Below are 22,164 nucleotides of genomic sequence, written 5' to 3' on the forward strand. Positions count from 1 at the left end.
GAATCAATTTTGTCTCCTTTCATTAAGCTTTCTAGTTTACTTTGCTGGTTACCCAAGCTTTGTGTATTTATGTACAGACAATTTAGACTAAAAGTTTTATTGTAGACTCCTTCCCTCAGTTTCGTCTTCTGTCAACCTCTGTGCATCATCAGAACTAATGTGTCATTTGCAGACCCTGAGTTTAATGACATGCATCAAAATCAAGTATTACTAAGCACCTAATGTGTGCAAAATTTGTTCTAAGTGCTGGGATATAAAGATGAATATGGCATAGTCTCTGTCCTCAGGGAGTTTATAATGTAATTAAGACAAAACATTTATATAAAAGATAAATAATAATGAAAATGTCAAATGAGAGATACTAACAAAAAAGTTCTAAATGAAATAAAAAGTAGAGATAGCTATTGACTATGGTAGTCTTCTTGGAGGATGTTTGACTTTAAGTAAGGCTTTGAAAAAAAGCAGGACTTGATTGAACCAAAAGGATAAGATTTATCAAGGAGAGGAGGTATGGGAAGTGGCACAAGAACTTTCTTTCAAACATTTAAAGAGCTGTCATATGGAAGAGGCTTTGGACTTGTGACTTCAGAAGGAAGAATTAGGACTAAGGTGGAATTAATTAGCATTTATTAGGTGCTTATGCTCTAAGCACTGTGATTGTCTTCAAGGATTTTACATTCTCTTAGAGGGAGAAAGTTCTTCTAGAAAAGTAATGCAAGAGAGAGGTATTTTGATTTGAAAAGTGACCAAGATAAGAGTAGCCATAGAGGAATAGATTGGAATACCCTTTCTTGTACTAATGGCAGTGTTTATTATCATTCCAGAAAGGGAAAGCAATTGCAGAGGAAAGCAGCAGAAGTGTATGGGAGTCAAGGCTTCTGGTGTGTGGGGTCTCTCATAGTGAAGTAGGAAAATAAAACATGGATAGGTCCAACATGAAAAAGTGGAACAGAAATCCAATCTCCTGTAGTTTGAGCACAAGGGCAGTTCCAGTGGGCGAAGAATAGGTCATTCTCTATGCCCCAGCCCCCACCCCTTTTTTGGGGGATGACGGCAAGGCTGTTTTTAACAGTTACCTCCTACTGAACTTAAAGTTGAAGACTTGGGGTCGAAAGGGAAAGAAAACAGTAATTAAAGGGGAAAAGTTGATCGAGCTGTTTTCCCCCCTCCCTGCACAGTCTGATTAGAACATAGCTGTGGGCTCAGCCTGTGACCTAATGTAGCACTTCCAATCATTTCTTAATGGATTTTGTTTTTCATCAGGTAGATTCCTAATTGAATATGAACCTTCTGGAGCTGACTGGGATAGACATCCCTCCCTAGGCATCTGATTAAAATGACTCTAAATAAAGATAACATGGTCCTTGATGGAAGCTCCAGTGGGCTTAATGGACAAACAGAGTTGGAGAGTAACCCAGAAATGTTTAGGCAGTTCCTTTCACTGTGACTCTGATAAGTAGCAAAGCAGCAAATTGTAGAGGGAGAACTTTCAGCAATCTTGGGTTCTGTTCATTGTAAAGCAGTTCCAAAAAGAAAGCATTTATCTCTTTAGTTTTTCCACTTCATTCTCCCCAAACTTTTGAAAATTCCATTTTCTGTGTGTTTTATTAGCTGTATCTTGAATACTTCCTACAAACTGAATGACAGTTTGGGGCTATTAAATCTGTTTGTAGGACATATTTTTATCTATTGTTAACCCTGACTAAATGTATGTGAACATATGGTCCTTTCTCCCCCCATTGTTGCCTGTATTTGTTAAAGCAGTGATTCCCTTTGATATTTCATTAGGCTGCAGCCTTGATAAAATGCTGGACATGGTAGACTCTTCCCCCTTGGCATTTAGCAGGCCCTGAGAAGCTTATTTCTCTTTGCATTATCTTATCTTCTTTGCTAGTATGCTTGGGGCTTCCTTTTCATATTTTAACTTTTATTTTCAGACTTGGATTCTGCAAATGGCAGTCTTCCAATGTTCTAAAGATAATCTGAATATTACACATTTTTAAAATAATAAACATTTTTATTTAAAGTTTTAAGATCCAAATTTTATCCTTCCTTCCTTCCCACCCTTCCCTGAGGCAATAAGCAATCAGATATGGGTTAAACATGTGCAATTATGTACAACATTACCACGTTAGTCATTTTGTATAAGAAAGCTTACATTTTTAAAAAATGAAAAAAAAAATAGTGTATCAGGTGAGGCAGTCACCAACCAAAGCATCAGTCAGGTCCTGAGGAAGTCCCAAAGCTAAAGTGTGATTTTCAGTGCATGGTTTCTGGATTTGGCAGCAAGTTTGGGCTGACTAAAAGATGATCGGAAAGTAAGTTATGGATGGGGCCTACTTGAAATAGTGGACCAGGTAAGGCATTCACCAATTAGTCAGTGTAGTGGGGCCTTCAAGAGACAGTCCTAAAGCTGAGAGGGTTATGGCATGGTGGCTGGAGGCTTGGGAGGGGAGGAAGGAGGGAAGAGAGTTGGAATGGCAATAAGAAAAAACTTCATAGCAATTTAGTGTTCAAAAATAGAATGAGTTGCCTTTGAAATCCTAAGTTCCCCATCACTGGAAGTCTTCAAATGGAGACTTAATAGCCACTTATCCCCTCAGCTAAAACTGAACTCTCCATCCTTCACTATCGCCTCTGTCCCTGTAATGGAGAACTGCTTCCTGTTTACCTGTTCATCACTCATTCTAATCTGGGGAGAAGAAGCATTTTAATGGGGGTGAGAAGGGAAAAGTCATTTTCCCTTTTTGGGCTGCCAAACAAAGCAGCCAACATTTGGACATGTATCTAATTATTTACTTTTGGCTCTATGTTATTTTAAAGTTATTGTTAAGAACTACATAGCCACAGGGGCAGCTAGGTGGCACAGTGGATAAAGCACTGGGCCTGGATTCAGGAGGACCTGAGTTCAAATCTGGCCTCAGATACTTGACACTTACTAGCTGTGTGACCCTGGGCAAGTCACTTAACCCTCATTGCCCCACAAACAAAACAAAACAAAACAAAGGAACTACATAACCACCTTTCTTGTGTTATTTACATGTGAATATGTGAAGTAGTATTAAGAAAGGGGATCTTAACCTTAAAAGGGGCAAGAGATATTTTCTTCATCTTAAGCTGGGGTGGGGGGGGGTAAAGAGAGCCAATGAATTAAAAACAATAATTTTCCAGTGCATGTATATGTGAATATGTGTTTAGATAATTCCCCTAGAACTCTTCCTTTTATAAATGAAGAGACTGATAATGAAAAGGAGTCAAAAATCCCCCACAGTGTAAGAGGGGAAGTACTGCTTTTGTCTGGGTGCGTATAGGCTTAGTACCATCTTTGGAAGAGGGTATTGAGACTTTTAAAGTATCTAAGGCTTGCTACCACAACTAGTAATGTAGAGGGGTATTGAGATCCCTATACACACACACACACACACACACACACACACACACACACACATCCACCATCACCAATTTCTTGTTGACTTCAATTCCATTCAGAACATACCCCTGCACTATGGGGGGCTTTACAACAATAATGTGGTCTACTGTCTAATATAACTGCATTTTACCTACTACTACCTTCCTTGCATACAACTTCACTGTGTAGATGATTTTCATAAAAACTTAGTATAGCTATGAAAGTAGGTATTATAATTATATTATATATATAATAGTATATTATAATTATTTTTTTTCTACTCTTTTGGTATCTTCCCTTCTAGTTACTTATGAATTGACATTCAATACCTCAAAACTGTGCTACCTCTATCAGAGATCTCTTCTATCTACATTTGGTCTAATTGAATTTTTTTTCCTGTCTTTGTTCTTCTTACTATCATTTCTACATCCTCTGGAAGCACATTTTGGACTGGGACCATAGAGTACAAGTATAGTGACTATACTATCTTTGATGATGGGAAAACTGGTACAAAAATTTTTGCAGATCTATTTTGCTTCTGTTATCTTTTTTCTATTCCTTCTTTAAATCCCCTTAGTTTTTGCTTTTCTTTTTTTAATTTTTGCATTACTTCTTTGGATCTTTTGCCAAGCTTCCTTTAAACTTGCTTTACCTTTTATTGCTTCCCATTATTTTATAACGTAATGTTGTTCAGTCATCCATTATCCTCTATAGACAAGTAAGTCAAATGTTTGCTGTCCATGGTGCTTCTTAGGCTTTGAGCCTTTTAGCCATTGATTTTAGGTGAGGAACAGTTTTGACTCGTATATTTATTAACAACACTCAGGACCTTGCACAAAGCAAATGCTTAAGAAATGGGTTTTTAATTCATTCCAAGTTTCGTCACAAACATATCCAGGGGTAGGTCTTTCTACCTCCATGATATGCATACATACACCAGGGATCATCAAACATGCTTATGGATTTCTTATAGCTGAGAAGAATAATTAACAATTCTGAACAGCTTCCATTTCTCCCCTCCCCCACCACCCCAGACTATCTGAAAACTATGGTTCAACTCCCTTCTTTTCAGCCTAAAATTTCTCAATCCACAATGGTGCTTCTTCTTGACCTCCTGCTCAGCCTCTGGCTTCCCAAGTGAAGATTCTTTCTTCAAATTCTTAGAGATTCAAGAATTTTCAACTTTAACAAAATTTTGCTTCTCCCTTTCCCAGGATCCACTGGGGAAGAGGTTAGTCCTGTGGACCCTGAAAAAGAACTGGTACCCTCTTGCACACAAGTACAGTCTAACTCATACTGTCTAAATAGCATTTCATAGTTGCTGAAAATTCCTCCAAGTTTAATACTCTCAAAGGATCCCTTCTTTTTGCTATAACCTGTATCTACACCTCTCCCTTGCTGTCTCCCTCTCCCTCCCTCTTCTCCTCCTCTTCCTTCTTGTTCTTTTTCTCCTCCTCCTTCTCCTTCTTCTTCACTCAATTCTCTTTGCCTTTTTCCCCCTTCTTTCTCTATTTGTGCTTCTTTTACTGCTATCTTGCTTCTTTAGAACCTCTGCCTCCATCATGGCTTCTGCTTCAGCATTTTTCCTCATCAGGTACAATATCTCATTTACTGAATGATCAATTCAAAGCTGCACCTTCTCTAATTCCTCATTTTCTACTTGATTTTAAGCCTAAGTCTTTTCCAGGTAAGGCTGTTCATCTCTTTATGACATTGCTGCTGTGGGATGCTGAAAAATACCCAGAGTTTCCTGAAACTCCCTTTCCTCAGTTAAGATGTTTGGGCTAGGGGCAGCTAGGTGGCACTGTGGATAAAGCAGCAGCCCTGGATTCAAGAAGACCTGAGTTCAAATCCGGACTCAGACACTTGACACTTACTAGCTGTATGACCCTGGGCAAGTCACTTAACCCTCATTGCCCTGCAAAAAAAATTTTTTTAATTAAAAATAATGATGTTTGGGCTTACCTCCTGAAGGGCTTTTCTTTGGATATCATAGGGTATTACAGCATATTGTACCTGCTTCCTTTAAGTTGGGCATTAGTAATGCTGTTCTTTAGATGACCTTGAATTCATACTCTTTATACTCTTTATATTATGGTATGGAAGAAGGATGTTTCTTACGTCAGAGCAGGAGCTACCCAGACTTCCCCATGAAAAGCATCAATCTGGATAATGCAATGCAGGTGTGCTCCTGGGACCAAAGATGCCCACCTAACCCCAATAATGGTTTTTCCTAACGTCATACTCAAGAGTTTTGTTTTTCCTCTCTTTGTTGTTGTTCAGTCATTTAGTCATGTCTGACTTTTCATAAACCCCATAGGCCATACTTGGCAAAAATACTAGACTGGTTTGCCATTTCCTTCTCCTGTGGGTTAAGGCAAAGAGAGGTTAAGTAACTTCCCCAGGGTCACACAGCTAGTAAGTGTCTGAGGCCAGATTTGAACTCAAGTCTTCCTGACTCCAGGTCCAGTGCTCTCTCCACTGAGTCATCTAGCTGCCTCCTTTTCCTCCATAGCTCTTACCAAAATTGTCTGGGAAGATTATATAAGGACTTTTGGGTTCATACCTGACATAAAGGTAGATTCTAAGGAGACAATTATGAGGACAAGAAGAGGAACAGTTGGTTCAGAAGCAGCTTTGTTTGAGGTTTTTTTTTTTTTTCCTGACATCTCATTAGCTATCCTGTAATCTTGATGAACATTCATATCTTTTATTACATCAACTCCCTCCAATTGCCAGAAAAAGAGTTTCTGTCTCTTCCTGTTTTGGAGCCCATTCTTTCTTTTGTGTAGTGCACAGAGATCCCATTTTCTTTCTGAGGGGTACCTCCTCCTCTCAATTAATTTATTTTTAAAGTTTTAACTAATGTCTTTTGGTTTTATGTAATCATAGTTTTGCCCAGTGTCCTTCTGCATTCCTCTCCCAGAGAGCCATTCCATACAACAAATAATACTTTTTAAAGACAAAAAGGAGAGAAAAAATCAGCACAACTGATCAACTCCCTAAAAAGTTTAAAAATGTGCAATGTGAACACCTGTGGAGCTCCAACATCCTCAAAGGAGTGGGTCAGTAGCATCTTCTTATATCTCTTCTTTTAGGCATGCTTGTTCTCTATAATTTTGCAACATTAATTTCTAAATTTCATTTCTAATACTTGTTCCTTCCATTTACATTGTTTTTGTCATCATGTATATTCTTTTCTTGGTGTTGCTTATATCACAGTGAGTTTCAGCCAGCTATTTGTCTGATTCTACCTACCTCCACAAAGCTTCAATCTCTTACAGTAGTAGTGTTTCTGATGAGGACACCATCATAGGTGGATTGATCCTTGTGTTAATCTCCTGATTCAGCTATGCCAGTGGGCTCATTCATTCTTCAAATTACTCAAGCGATTGTAATTTATTACATTCAACTCAACAACAAATTCATTTTAATCCCTGTTGATTGTATTCTAATTTGCATTTGCATTTCTATCTTATCCCCCTCTCCCCCCAACTAGAATTTAAGATCTCTGGAGTTAGGAACTACAACTTATTCGTATCATAGCTACAACTTTTTTGTATCCCTAACTTAGTTTAATTGTTGTTGTCATTGAATGGAGGTGCCAATGAGTAGCAACTTGCCCTAAGAAAATCAGTGGTCTGGATAATCTGTAAACTAGATAATCATTCCTTGAAAAGTCAAGAATGAACATATATGTCAAGTTAAGGTATATCTAAGATTATAATAATTGTCAACTTTGTAATTATTGTAATCATTTTCAAAACTAAAAATATATGTAGTGTCACCATTATAATTAAACAAAAGGTTTTGGTGATCCATATACTAAAGTCATGGAAGAATAAGAAAAATCAACATCATAGGATCCTGGATGTGGAGTTGGAAAGGACCGACTCTATTCCGTCCCCTCATTTTTCAGATGAGGAAACTGAAAACCAGAAAAACTCCACTGGAAAAACTGGCCATCATTGTTTCCACAGCATTTTCACTAAAAGCCCAGAGCATGCTACAGAAATACCCCTTAGATGAATGTACTATTTGAAGACAGAGCAATTTATTATTTCTGTTATAAATGCAAATAGTCCAGATAACTCAAGTGACTTGCCCAAGGTCACATAAGTAGCAAGTATAAGCATTTATGTTCTACTTGACTAAATAATATAATGGGTTTTTTAATCTGGTATAAGGAGATTCTAAACATCCTTTTAATCTCTTAATCTGTCATAAATGTGTATTCCAGCCTGTTACTTTTGCAACTTTTATTTCAGTGAACAGGTGCATGAGTAAACTTCAATAAGGTCCTACTCAAGTGTGAACTTTTCAAAGACTTTGCCAACAGACCTCAGTTCCAAGAGGTCCTACTAAACTGAAAAAAATATTAAACTATGGTCCCAGCCATAGATTTTCATGGGAATAGCAGCCTAAATTTAGAGAGGTTCATCACTATAATGTTGTTCACCAGGTGATCAGTACATTTGGCCACAGCAACTCATGAAACTATATAATAAAGTACGTATGGGTTATGATTTATATCAGTGGTGGTAATACTGATGAAATCACAGACCTTTTGAAGTATTTCCATGACATTTACATGCTTGCAGAAGAGCTTAGTCACCAAGTTATCCAGCTGGTATCTCCTCTGCTTTGTTAATAATTTAATTTTTTAATGTTTATTTTTAAAGTTATCCGTTAACATCTCTGTAACTTAGATAAAGTGATTTCTAAAATCTCCTACAAAAACTGCAGTTTCTTTTTAATAACTTGGGTCACCATCCCGCTGGCATGAGATACTTGTCTTTGATCTCCATTTAGAAGAGCTGCCTCTCTTCTGTAGTTTTCAATAGATTGTGTGATAAAGAGAATCAATGTCTAACCTGGGAGCCTCACCAAGTACTTTGGCTCATGGTCAGACTATGTCACTTTGCATAACACATCGTTAACATAGCCAACTTTCCTCCTTTGCAGGATTAAGAAAGGGAATAAAAAACCAAAGCAAAACCCCAGTATGAATGAGCAATGCCTTGTAAACTCCAGTGCCCGTGGCACAAACCACATCATTCCCATTCATTTTGATGAATGTTTTATTTTCTGATTCTTTCATTGCATATTTGTCCAGAATGGCCCATTGTTTGGAGTTAGGAAGCCTGCTCTGTCCCACTGTTCGGAAAACAGAACCACATTTTCCCTTCTTCCATGTTCCCCACCCAACCACCTGCTCCTTCACAACCACAGAAATACAAAAAAGCAAAACTCGCACAAGCAGCTTATTTTCTCAGCTGTTCTCCTGATCATGTCAATTTTTAAATGTCAAGAAATTAAAACTGTTTTCTGGAGTTGAATTCTTTCGCACATCTCACAAAAATAATCAGTTTTTCAGTGAAACAGCCAGAATCAGACCATCTGACACAACTGAAGCTCTGTACTAGGTTAGTGCCAAGTAAAGAATGAGATTTATCAGCAGAGCATCATGGCGCCTTTGATTATCCTAAGTTACATTAACACAAGCAATGTTCTAAAGGCACACAAAGACCCAAAAGCAAAATGTGTTTTGTTTATTACTTTAGGTCACATAAATGATACTCTGATGGCCCAAGATGACTGCTCACTTTTCATAATAAAACTTCAAGAAGTCTTCTGAAATTTAGAATTCTATAAACCCATACTGAGGGTACCCAAAATTAATTATTTAAAATAGTTGTCTTAGAAAATTAGAGAATTAAAGCAGAGGGAAATTAATTTTATAAATTTCATTCATACATTCAATTAATATTTATTGAATATTAATATGTACAAGACAATATGCTAAGCTCTGTGAAGGATCTATGGAGGTTATATTATAGTAAGGGAGATGAAACATATACAAATAATTGTAATACAAGATATAATGTGAAAAATATAGTGGTGATTTAAAAAATGTTATATTAGTCCAAAGGAGGGAAAGATAGGGCAGATCAGAGAATATTTCATGAAAGAAATTATATTTTATTTATTTTATCTTAAAATTCTTAGTTTGCTTTATATCACATGCATTTTCCAATATACCCCCCTCCTACTTTCCTTATCCAGAGAGCTATCCTCCATAATGAACAAAAAAGAAAGAAGAAAGCAATACAGCTGTGTGACCCTGGGCAAGTCACAACTTTATTTGCCTCAGTTTCTTCATCTGTAAAATGAGCTGGAGACAAAATGGCAAACTGCTCCCGTAGCTCTCCCAAGAAAACCCCATATGGAGTTATGACATGAGTGAAAAACGACTCAACAACAACAGCAAAATTAAGCAATACATCAACAATTTATATAGTATTCCACACCTATAATCTCTCACTTTTGCAAAGAAGTGATGCCAAACTTAATCATTAAAATTATATAACATTCATTTTCTTTATTTTTCTTCCTATTGTTATTGTTATATAATTGTTTGCATATTATTTTCATGGTTTTAATTGTTTCACTTTGCTTCAGATCATATCAGTCTTCCCATGTTCTGTATTCTTCATATTCATTTTTTAAATCATTATTAATTTTTATTTTAAATTTATGGACAAAACAAGCATTTCTATAACATAATACAATAAAAAGATGACTGCATGTGAAACTGCAAATCTACTATGCACAACTTGCTATTCCTTTCAAATATACAACAAAATTATCGTGTAAATTTCTTTTTTTTTTCTTCCCTCGCCTCCCCCACCATAGAGATGGCTACTATTAGAAGCAACTAGGTAGGTGTGTGTATATAAAATGATTCTATACATACTTCTATTTATCACTTCTTGCTCTGGATGCAGATAGCATCTTTCTTCATACGTCCTTTATAATTAATTTGGATATTTATAATAGCCAAAATCACTTATCCATTTAAAGTCATTCTTAAAACAATATTGTTGTTACTGTATACAATGTTCTTTTGGTTCTGCTCATTTCACTCTTCATTATTTGGTACAAGTCTTTCCGTGTTTTTCTAAAATCATCAAGCTCATAATTTCTTATAGTCAGTAGTATTTCATCAAATCATATACCACAACTTGTTCGGCCATTCTCCAATTGACGAACAGCACTGTAATTTCTAGTTTTTTATGACACAGTAATGTTCCATTGTGTTCACATATCACAATTTGTTTAGCTATTCCCCAACTGAATGGCATTTGCTACATGTCCAATTATTTGATGCTACAAAAAAAGTACCACTGTGAATATTTTAGTTTATATCACATCTTTCTGTCTTTGAGCTCCTTGGATTCAGATGTAGACTTAGAGTAAGATCTCAGGCTAAGTAGGTAAATTTTAGTCACCTCCTTTCCATAATTCCAAATTGCTTTCCAGAAAGACTGGACCAATGCAAAGCTCCACCAATAGTGTATTAGTGTGGCTATTTTCACACAACCAGGAGGGAAGGAAACTCATGGTCAACAGTGCCAAATTCAACATATAGATTAAGCTAAATGTGGATTAAGATGATGATGAAAGGATCCGAATTTGAAAAGATAGTAATGAGGTAGAACATTGAGCTAAATTGTATTATGATGAAGCTTTAGAAAGAATATGTGTGTGTGTGTGTGTGTGTGTGTGTGTGTGTACCCAAAGGGCTATAAAACTGTGCATGCCCTTTTACCCAGAAATACCACCGCTTGGTTTATATTCCAGAGACATCCAAAAAAGAGAAAAAGGTATCTATTTGTCCAAAAATATTTATAGCTGCTCTTTTTGTGGTGGCTAAGAATTGGAAATCAAAGGAATGCCCATCAATTGGGGAATGGCTTAAACAAGCTGTGGTATATGGTTGTAATGGAATATTATTGTGCTATAAAGAAATGACAAGCAGGATGATTTCAGAAAAACCTGGAAAGATTTATATGAATGGATATATAGTGAAGTGAACAGAACCAGGAGAATGTTATACACAGTAATAGCAATATTGTTTGATGAAGAACTCTGAACGACTTAGCTAGTTATTATTATTATTATTATTATTAGTCCCAAAGGACTAATGATAAAGCATACTATCTATTCACCTCCAGAGAAAGAACTGATATTGATTGAACACAGACTGAAACATGCTATTTTTCATTTCTTTTCTTTCTTTTATTTGACTCTTCTTATACAAAATTACTAATCTGGAAATGTTTTACACAATTGCACATGTATGTCCTATATCTGATTGCTTACCACCTCAGGAGGCAAAGGAGGGAGGCATAGAATTTGAAACTCAAAACTTTAAATAAAAATGCATATTAAAAAGAAAAAAAGAATATATAAAGAATTATAGTTAGATTTTAAAATAATAATGTATTTAAACAGATACTAGGGAAGTATATATGTTATGGTTTTCACAGTAACATCCTTTCTAAATGAAATACCGTGTTGAGCATCATATCATGAAAACCTTATTTCACGTCCCTGTTCCAGGAACAAACCAATTAACTTTTCTATGCCTCATTTTTCTACCTAGAATGAGAATAATGCCTGAAGAAAAATATGTAAACCCATTTAGAGCTTTTTATTCTAAGGAAAGATTACATGTTATATCTTATATAATTTCAGAATAGATATGCAATATTCCTTATTAAATCTCTCCTTTAGCTAAATTTCTCCCAAATGCCCTTTGTGCTTCCCTACCTCAGGATGGGCTGTCATCACTATCTCCTCCTCACTCTTCTCCAACTGTTCAAATGCCACCCTTTGTTCAAGACCCAGTACAAATTTTCCTTTTTCCATGAAGCCTTCCTTGTCCACACTAGCTCAAAGTAATCTTTCCTTCTTTTGAACTTAGATAGTTTGTTTCTACTACTCATTTGGCACTTATCATATTCAGCCTTTTGTTATCTTTATACAAAAAGACTGTGGATTCCTGGAGGACAGAGACTATTTTATTCATCTTTGTATTACCCACAATGTCTTTTTTTTTAAATAGATACTCAGTATGTAGTTGTTTGGTGATTTCAAGAATAATTCAGTAAACTGTATAATTTCATTATAGCATCTTCTTATTCTTGGATGATTTCTTATTCATTCCAGTCAAAGAATGGTTCAATAACATATATCGCTAAGTATTAACATTTTCTGCATACTTTAAAACACCTTTAATAGTTATCATTTTCAAAATGGGTATACAACATGGAGACATAGGCTCATTCAAAATGTTCTAATCCTGATATTTATCTTACACAAAATCTAAAAAAAGGAAAGATTCTTTGTTGATAGTGATGGGCATTAATTGCTCATCTTCACAGAAGACACTACTAGCTCCAGGACTATATAATACTTCCCCACTGAAATATAGAGCAATATAGACCCATCTAATCATCTACACTTAAAAACAAAGTAGATGAAAAACACATATTGTCCAGACTATGACATGTAGCTGGATAGTCATCTAATCGAGTTAGTTGATCAATATGTAAATCATTATTATTGTAGGGGTAAATATGTATTATTATTATAGAGGTAATTCCCTCTATAGCAATAAATGGAGGATATTCCAGTTGAGGAGAATGGTGAGAGCCAAAGTACAGAGGAAGTAAAGCACAAATTCTGTTGGTGGGGGGAAGGGAGGAGGAACAGGTGCTGCAGGTAGATAATGAGTGAGGCTCAGAATTGAGGAGATCAAGCTGGTTTGCATCTGGAAAGATGTGAAGCATTTTAGTGATTCATAGATACCCATGAAAGTGCTTAACTAAGCAGAAACTGTTTTAATATGTCTTAAAAATAAACATAGAATTGGGGGCAGCTAGGTGGCTCAGTGGATAAATCACTGGCCCTAGATTCAGGAGGACCTGAGTTCAAATCTGGCCTCAGACACTTGACACTTACTAGCTGTGTGACTCTGAGGAAGGCACTTAGCCCTCATTGCCCCACCAAAAACAAAACAAAACAAAAAAAACATAGAATTAAGACCATTTTAACAATATTATATATGGCTATAGCACTGTGGATCATTGAACATCATATTCTTGAAATAATTGAAATTACAAATAACCCAGAGGATGGTGAAAAGATATAGGGTAGACCCAAGGAGGCATCTGTATATTTAGAATTGACTCATATATCAGAAGTGATGTAAAAGAACTCAACAAGAACATATAGGACAGGAAAGAGAGAGAAAACAGTCATATTAGAAGAATTAAACACAAGAGACAGCCAGCTTTAGTTATACATTGATACTCCCCAAATATTAAAAGAACAAGAGGAAAGCCTCTAGCTAGTGTAAGATAAATCAATAAGAGATCATTTGAGGAGATAGGACTAGTTATAGGAGGATAAGATAATTTTTTATGGAGCAGTAAACACCTAACATGAGCTTTGAAAGGAGTAAAATAGGAATTCTGAGAGGCAAGCTTCTGGAGGAGAGGGGGGTGGGGGAGAAAATGCAAAAATGCATGCCTGGTATGAGTGAATAGCTTGTGCAAATGGCTCCTGAACAATATCAGGAGAGAAAATGTCAAGTTCAAATTCAACAAATAGCTACCAGTCTACCTTTGATGGCACATTGAGTGCATGCAGAGGAATTATATGAAATTAGGCTAGAGACTTAGGTCAAAGTCAAATCACAGAAGCTTAAATACCAGACTGGAGAGTTTTGTTTTATCATAGGGAGGCATTGAAAGTTGTCAAGAAGGGGAATAAATAAACCACTTTATGAAGAAAAAAGGATTGGCTAATGATTAGAACAAAGCTTCTTAAAATGTTGGTCACGACCCCATATGAGATCCCATAACTGAATGTGAGGGTTGTGAAAAAGTTGGCAAGAGTAGATAGTTATGTATTATACCTATTTTATATACCTATATACCTGGAGTCATGTAAAAATTTCTCAGGTGCAAAAAATTCCTGAATAGAAAAAGTTTAAGCAGCCTGGGATTAGAACGCTAAAACCAATGAGGATGCTAGAGTGTGGCTCTTGGCTTCACCAGGGAGCTGAGCTAACTTAAGCACCCAACTCCTCCCTATCAAGTTCCTATATACTAACATCAAAGGACAAAGCTGTCACTCATGTTAGAAGCTAATGGGTGTCTTTTACTTTACATATGTTTGTGTGTCCATGTATGTGGATGTTGGGTTGTGAGGGTATTTTGCAGGAAAACTAGAATCACCATACTAGGAATCAGGAGAATTGGATTTTAGTCCCTGCTCTGCCCCTAGATAGTTGTTTGACCTGGGATAAGTTACTGCCTGTGATCTGGTTGTTTCTTCTGTAAAAAGGTGTTCTCTTAAGGAACTTTAAAGTTCTTCCATCTGTTTCAGTCTATAGTTTGACATGTGGTATAGTCAAATCTGTGATAGGTTCAACATCATGCCACCAGTCCCTTTCCCTTTCAAAGGTATGTTGAGAATGTGAAAAAGGAAGCACCTATAACTTTTTTTAAGCCTGTAAGAAGCTTTGACTGACTTGACAATTGACACTAAGTAGATACAAATGACTATGATTGCTACTGGATAAACAGTAATGGCAGCATCTTTACATTTTAGAAAGAAACTCTTCCTAAGCCATGTAATTAATGTTGTAACTCGAAGTACTAGGAGTATATTCTTATTCTGGAACAAGGTTGAAAAGTACTTAGGAAGCTTCATACACTTCAATATATACACTCATCTAAGTTGGCACACATAAAAAATAATATTACGGGGCCATAAAAACGCCTGTACAAATGTGCACAAGGAAAATTCGTAATCTTATCACTTTACTACCTCAGTGACCTATTAGTTCAAATTAACTCATTTTCATGGAGGGGCTTTTGGGGCAGCTGTGAAGCTGCTGGGTTAGCTACAGGAAGTTGCAGGCTGGCAAATTTCATTCAAATATAAACCTCTAAATTTGGCTACCTGGCATTGCAGGATCCTGTTGTTTGCCGTATGCAAAATGAAAATTATATACCATCTTTCTTGGTCACAAGTGATGGGCTGTTCAGTATTCATTTTGCCATCATTTCTGGAGAGAAAGTTAGGGGTTAGAATTTGAAGATATGTGTTCTGAATGTATGTGTGTGTGTGTGTGTGTGTGTGTGTGTGTGTCTGCTTCTATGTGTAGTGTGAGGTGGGGGTGGGGTCATACAAGAATTATAGTAACATGGATCTGAGCTTTCCCTTCCCAGAGGACTAAAGATTTGTATATATGTGTGATGCCAGATTCTCATCACTCCTAGCCCTCACTGACAGCTGATTTCTTGGCCACTTCTTCCTAAACCAACCAAATAAGTTTCCAGATCTGGAAAATCTTTCTGATTGAAATCCCTATCTAATCTGGCATTAACGTATTCTTTAGACTTTTTCGATTCTATTAATATGATCTGAAACCATTATTATTGCCCTGTATATCATCCATATCAAGAACTGACAAGGTACCCAGAGAGGGCATAACATTTACTCCAGAAAAAGTAACGTTGATTTCTTCTATATGTGAGTTAAGAAACCAGACCCCATGTGTAATCTGATCTGTTTGAACCACGTAGCACCTGCCTACATCCTTGCTACCTGTGAGGACACTTCTCTTCTTGTTCATTAATAATATTTTTAAATGTATACACTTTCAGTGTGTCCTCAAAGATTCTCTTATTCAATCTTCACAGCAGACCTATGAGGAGAGAAGGGAAGGTGTTATTATTCCCATTTTGACAAATGATGAACTGGAGGCACAAACACCAGAGGTTAAATGATTTGCTTCAAGCCACAGAGTTAATTAATGGAAGAGACATGATAGAACATAGGGCTTGTGATTCTTAGATTGCCTCCTTTCTGTTAGACTGCTAGAAGTGCAGATTTGGTGAATATCTTACTAGGAGGCTGAATTGCCATGCACTAATGACTTTTCTAAAGAGTGTATTATTTAAGTGGATAACACCCAAAGCCTAGGCATGGAGAGGGCCTGGGGGAGCCCATCCAGAACACAGATGATGAAACTAGACATTCATATAAACTAATATTCTAAGTCCCACCTCACCATAGGTATAATCCAAACTAAAAAATAACCAGCTTTTTCTACTACTTTCTCAATGTTCCCTTGGGACTATTGTTCCCTTCACACAAGTAAAAAAAAAAACAAACAAAACCCCTTAGTCTTTCTCTCTTGAGTCTTCAAAAATAAACTGATTCTAACATTCAATCAACCTAATTGCCATAATGTTAGGTAATCTCATAGAGAAAAAACCAGCACATGTGACTGTAATGGGCATCATTTACATGACTTTAGGAAAGAAACATCACCTTTCTGGGCCTCACCCTTAAAATACGGAGGCTAGATTAGATTAGCCTTCCTGCTCTACCATTGCATGACTTTGTGATACTGAGGAATAGAAAGAAAGTGAAAACTCTGTGCTTAAAGAAAATAAAGAAAAGAGAGGATTTGTGCTGTCACCCACAGTATAGCTCCAGATTGAATGTAGTGTTTGAACTGAAAATGGATTCCTTCAGTGATGAGGTGGGCTTACTGTCAGCCAGTCCACAAGCATTTCTTAAGGACTCAAGTCACTGTGCTAAGTGCTAGAGATACAAGGAAAGGCAAAAGCATAATCCCCTGCCCTCAAGGAACTCATAGTCCAATGAGAGAAACAACATGCAAACAACTATGTACAGTTAAGATATATAAAATGTAAGTGCAAGGCAATCTCTGTGGTTGAAATCACCAATGCATTCTCTAGGTTTTTTTTTTCTTTGCAAACATTCTACTTTTTTTTTTTTTTTTTTTTTTTTTTAGTGAGGCAATTGGGGTTAAGTGACTTGCCTGGGGTCACACAGCTAGAAAGTGTTAAGTGTCTGAGGCCGGATTTGAACTCAGGTACTCCTGCCTCCAGGGCTGATACTCTGTCCACTGCGCCACCTAGCTGCCCCTATCTCAGCAACTTTTAACAGAAAGGAATAACAAGGAAGTATATGGAAACAGGTAGGCATATGGGTCTACATTCAAGATTTAGGATTCTTCATTTAATAGTAAATATAATTCATTCTTCTTGAAGGCTTGTGTTAGTTATTGAAAATCCTGCACTTTCAGAAGCCTAGAACTACTGTCTATCAGTGAATGAAACTTTGGAAAAAGTAGAAGCTCTAAGGGGGAGAAGGACAAGAGGGACTACAAGAAAGATAAAAGTAGCTAATGGATGAAAAGAAAAGGAAACCCCAGCAACGTGGATTGTTATCTCAGTAGCTAGAACAATATCCTTTTGAGCAGCTCTGTTGGCAGACAGATGGGTTCTAACAGCTGTCTTTTGTGGAGAAGGGGTGGAAGAAAAGTGATAGTCAATAAATAGTGTATACTTATTAGTCTAGGAATCCAGGAGCGCCAATGTTATCATTTCTTTCTGCCGTCACCAGGGAAGCAAAACAGAACATTATAGAGTCACCTTTTCATGGCTACACTCACAGCAGTTAGATACCCTTTTTATTCTCCCAGTTATAAAATAAATGAGATAAAGGTTCAAAGGGGAGTTTAATAGAGGAAGATCCCGATGTCCATGCATTCCACCTACTACCTCTGTGACCACAGCCAATACTTTACTTCTCAGCTTCTGTAAAATGAGAAAGTTGGACTACGCGACCTCTCAGGTCCCTTCCAGCTCTACATCCAGGACCCTTTGATCCCATTTTCCTGTTCTTCCCATTTATTTACTAACAGTAACTGCAGTAACTCTTCCTTTTATCCCCTTTCTGCCAATGTTTGGAATTAAACTCAACAATCATTTATTGTGTCTGCTCTGCACAAGGCACCAGGAATACAAAGACAAAAATGAAACAATCTCTTATTCCAAGAACCTACGTTCTACCTGGGAGGAAATGTGCACAGCCAAATTAATTAATTAATTAACTGAAAAATAAATAAATAATGGATAGGCAAAATGGATGAATATATATGAATATAGAATTATATATATACATGTGTATAATACACATCTGTGTATATTTGTGCATACATATATATTCATATTATGTGTTCTATATATTCATTGTGTATGCATCTATGTAGAGACAGAGGCAGAAAGAATATGCAATAAATTGGGAGGAGAGTAGGGAGAACCCTAATGACTGAGGGCATCAGGAAATACTTCACACAAGAGGTGATGCTTGAATGTCTTGAAAGGAGCTAGGGATTCTGAGAGGTAGAAGTGAAGAAGGAAAGCTTTCCAATCAAGAGTCACAGAGATAGGGAGGAGAACATTATACAAAGAGGAATGACAATAAGACCATCCTGGCTGGGACATAGCATGTAAGAGACAGAGTCATATGAAATTAGTCTGGAAAGATAGGTTTAGAGCTAGAGTGTGAAAGCTTTTAAATGTCAAAAGGGAGCCTACGGGGGCAGCTAGATGGCACAGTGGATAGAGCACTGGCCCTGGATTCAGGAGTACCTGAGTTCAAATCTGGCCTTAGACACTTGACACTTACTAGCTGTGTGACCCTGGGCAAGTCACTTAACCCCCATTGCCCCGTAAAAAGGACAAAAAACAAACAAACAAACGAAAAACAAAAACAAAAACAAAACAAAAGGGAGCCTACATTTCTTCCTGTAGGCAATTTCATCTTGTGCCACTGAAGTTTCATAATCAAAAAGAGAGCCAAAAAAAGGAAAGGACTTTTGTGATTTTGGCCACAGTAACTTTTAAGGGATCCATTTATACTTTGTCACTAAATGGAGCATAGATTCAGTACAAATATTCTGAAAAGAAGGTTAAGTTTAAGAAGGGAATATGAATGTCTTTTCCATCTGGTTGTGACAGGGGAACCTGATGAGGAAAACAAAGAATTGTGCTGTTGCAGTTTTGTCTACTATATTCTTTCCATGCCATATGTTGATGAGATACTAAACCATTCTGGTCTTTGATTATTTCATACTCAAAAAAGCTTTATGCTGAGGTTTCCAAAGTACTAACATTATAGCTGAAAACTCAAATCCAGAATATCAGATATTGGAACTCAACATCAGAGCTATCTCTTTGGGCCTCAGCTTCTTTGAAATGAATGAATGAAAAAGCAATTACTAAGCACAAAATGCATACTGTGCTAAGCACCGGAGATTAAAAAAAAACAAACAAGACAAAAGACTGTGTGCTCTCAGGGAGCTCACGTTCTCATAGGGGAGACAACATGAATATGAAATCTCATCTATGAGTCAGATGGAAAGGCCCAGTGCTCTTCAGGGTACAGAGGCAAGGCTGATAATTATTTAGTGTTGTTTTCATTAATACAACCATATATGTTTCTGCTGTTGAGCCATTTGATGATGCCAAGAACTTTGACAGTAAGAACTTCTTTTCTGGGTCCTCAGGAGGCTTGGAGAGAGGTGGAGGGGGTGGAGAAGGGAGGAAAGAGTAGGAGCAGAATTGACAGAGGCATTTGCCACTCCACCAATGTTGTTTCCATAGATGATGGTTGAAGGGAGGGGAGTGAGAAAGAGTGGAACCTAGAATCAGAGGCCAGAAGGCATTGGAGTTTCTAGAGTTTTTAAGGGTTTAACAGCCTGGGGGCTGATTTATTGACTGATTTATCATTATGTCTATTGGTCAGTAGTTGGTGTTGGTGGTGACTGGAATGGTAGGTTGTTGTCCTGGATTATTTGTTCCAGCTCTAAATTCTAGGATTATGATTATGATAATATTCCAACTATGAATAGAATCTAAATGTCTTGACCCTGGGTATAAGTGTTTTTGTTACACAGGCAGCATGTTTTAATAATGGATAGAGGGCTAGACTTGGAATTAGAAACACCTGGATTCAGATCCTGCTTCTGATACTTACTAGTTGTGTGAACATGGGCAAGTTTTTGTGCCTCAGTCTCCACATCTGTAATAATACCTGTAGTACCCCCTTCACAAAGTTAATGTAAGGTTCAAATGAGGTGCCATATATCACCTCCCTGGAGCTTAACTTTAAGTGCCATATTTCCCTTTCATGTTCCATCCCTGTACCTTAAAACCAGAATCTCCACTCATAGTTCTTAAGATAAGAAAGTAAACAATAAATAACAAAAGATAAATTCTTCCATTTTAACATTCCTGAAACCATTGTTAGCATTTGAGAGCCTGAGTTCTGTTTGCTACACCTGCTCCCATAATACTTGAAATCTGTACCTCAGAGCTTCTGAAAGGAAGCCTGCAAAACAATGTCTACAGTCTTTGCACTTGGAAAGGCAGGAGAACACATTCCGACTGTCTTTGTTTTCCAGGGCGGTACCAATTCCTCTCAGTCTCCATTTGTCCAGATGCCAGGTGAGTACAACAAACAGTTCCATCAATTATTTATTTTTTGGATAAAATCAGGTGATTTGACTTTCATCTGGCATTCACATTTTGCAACACTAAATAATATTGCACAATGCATCTTCTCTTCAAATAGTTATGTTAAAGTATATGCCCACACATAGCCTAGTATAATCATTATGATCTTTGTATGCTCTCTTGAAAGCAGGAGTAATCACAGACCTTGTCTAGAATATTTTTTGTGTGTCATGGACCTCTTCAAGAATCTGGAGAAGCCTACAAAAACCCTTCTCAGAATAATGTTTTTAAATGCTTAAAATATACAGATTTACAAAGGAGACCAATTCTATTGAAATACAGTTATCAATTTAAAAAAACAAATTCTCACACCTCACCTCTCCCTTCCCCAACCCAGCAATCTATCCATGGACTTGTTAGGGATCCATGAACCACAGGGTCAGAATCCCTGGTCTAGAAGAAGCTGATTAGGTAGTACAGTTAGCAATTAGGCCTTTGAAAATAATGATGGATTTTCCCCTTCACAGGTATCAGATTTAGCACACACTCTAAAGAATTTTGTAAATGAGCTGGCATCCCATTAGCCTAAAAGCAGTGACTAGAGAAGAAGGAAAAATAAAAATCTATCTGTAATAATAAGATTTCAAAGACCATTCCTGATACATAGTCAGTGAGGAGAAGTGAATAAAACTCAACTCTCCATACTCCATAGAATCCCTCTTACATGAGATAGTCTTCTATTGTCCTGGAAAACATAAGCTTCTTGAGGGGCTAGGGTTGTTTTGAGTTTTGTCTTTGGGCCACCAACAACTAACTGTTCAATCTAATTCAACAAACATTTTAAAGCACCTGCTAGGTAAAAGGTATTATGTTGGGAGAAGGGGAGGAGATAAGAAGACCATAACAAAACCCATCTGCCCCAGAAAACTTTATGGTCTCCTGGGGATGGAGATGGGAAAGTGGGGAAGAGATACAACCTGCAAACACATAGAAAAGTGAATAAACCAAATGGATGCACAAAGCAAAGCAAAGTAACAGCAAAAGAGAGAGAATGCTAGTAATTTGGAGATTTACCAACACAAAGCCTTGTACATCATAAGCACTAAATAAATGCTTATTAAATGAATGAAGAGTCGGTTCAATACCTTCGGTGCCAATGGCACGGTCAAAAAAGAGATTTCAATTGAGAACCCAAGTATGTCTATAGTAATAGTTCTCTATCCCACATTCCCAGATTCCATTTACTGTCCTTTTGAACCTGGGAGTGGCTCCTGATGACCAGTTCCTGCAATTTCTCATTTTGTCCAAAATTTAACATATCTCCCATCCTTTTACGAATTAAAAATTGTACAAAAGAAACAATTTAAAATCCATTAAAAATTTTTAAAGAATTAAAAATTGCCATATTACTAAAGGCAGAATTATCTTTTTTTTTCCCTAAGGATCTTTCTATCCAGGAGTTGGAAATTTGGATATGAAGGCATGAGAACATTATTTACATATTCCATTCTTGGCCTTACCCACCCTAGTAGCTCTAAATATTGTTGTGTAAAACAC

At 36.9% G+C, this 22,164-nt stretch overlaps 1 protein-coding gene across 1 annotated transcript in view; it reads left to right on the forward strand.

Moving 5' to 3' along the window:
* Positions 1 to 22,164, forward strand: part of C3H11orf53 (chromosome 3 C11orf53 homolog) — a 47,995-nt gene that overhangs the window by 20,657 nt on the left and 5,174 nt on the right. Inside the window, exon 3 of the mRNA XM_043991237.1 lies at positions 20,556 to 20,598. Within this exon, the coding sequence (XP_043847172.1) occupies positions 20,556 to 20,598 (43 nt within the window). The remainder of the gene's footprint in view (positions 1 to 20,555; positions 20,599 to 22,164) is intronic.

This window comes from Dromiciops gliroides, chromosome 3 (genome assembly GCF_019393635.1).
Source record: "Dromiciops gliroides isolate mDroGli1 chromosome 3, mDroGli1.pri, whole genome shotgun sequence".
Lineage (NCBI taxonomy): Eukaryota > Metazoa > Chordata > Mammalia > Microbiotheria > Microbiotheriidae > Dromiciops > Dromiciops gliroides.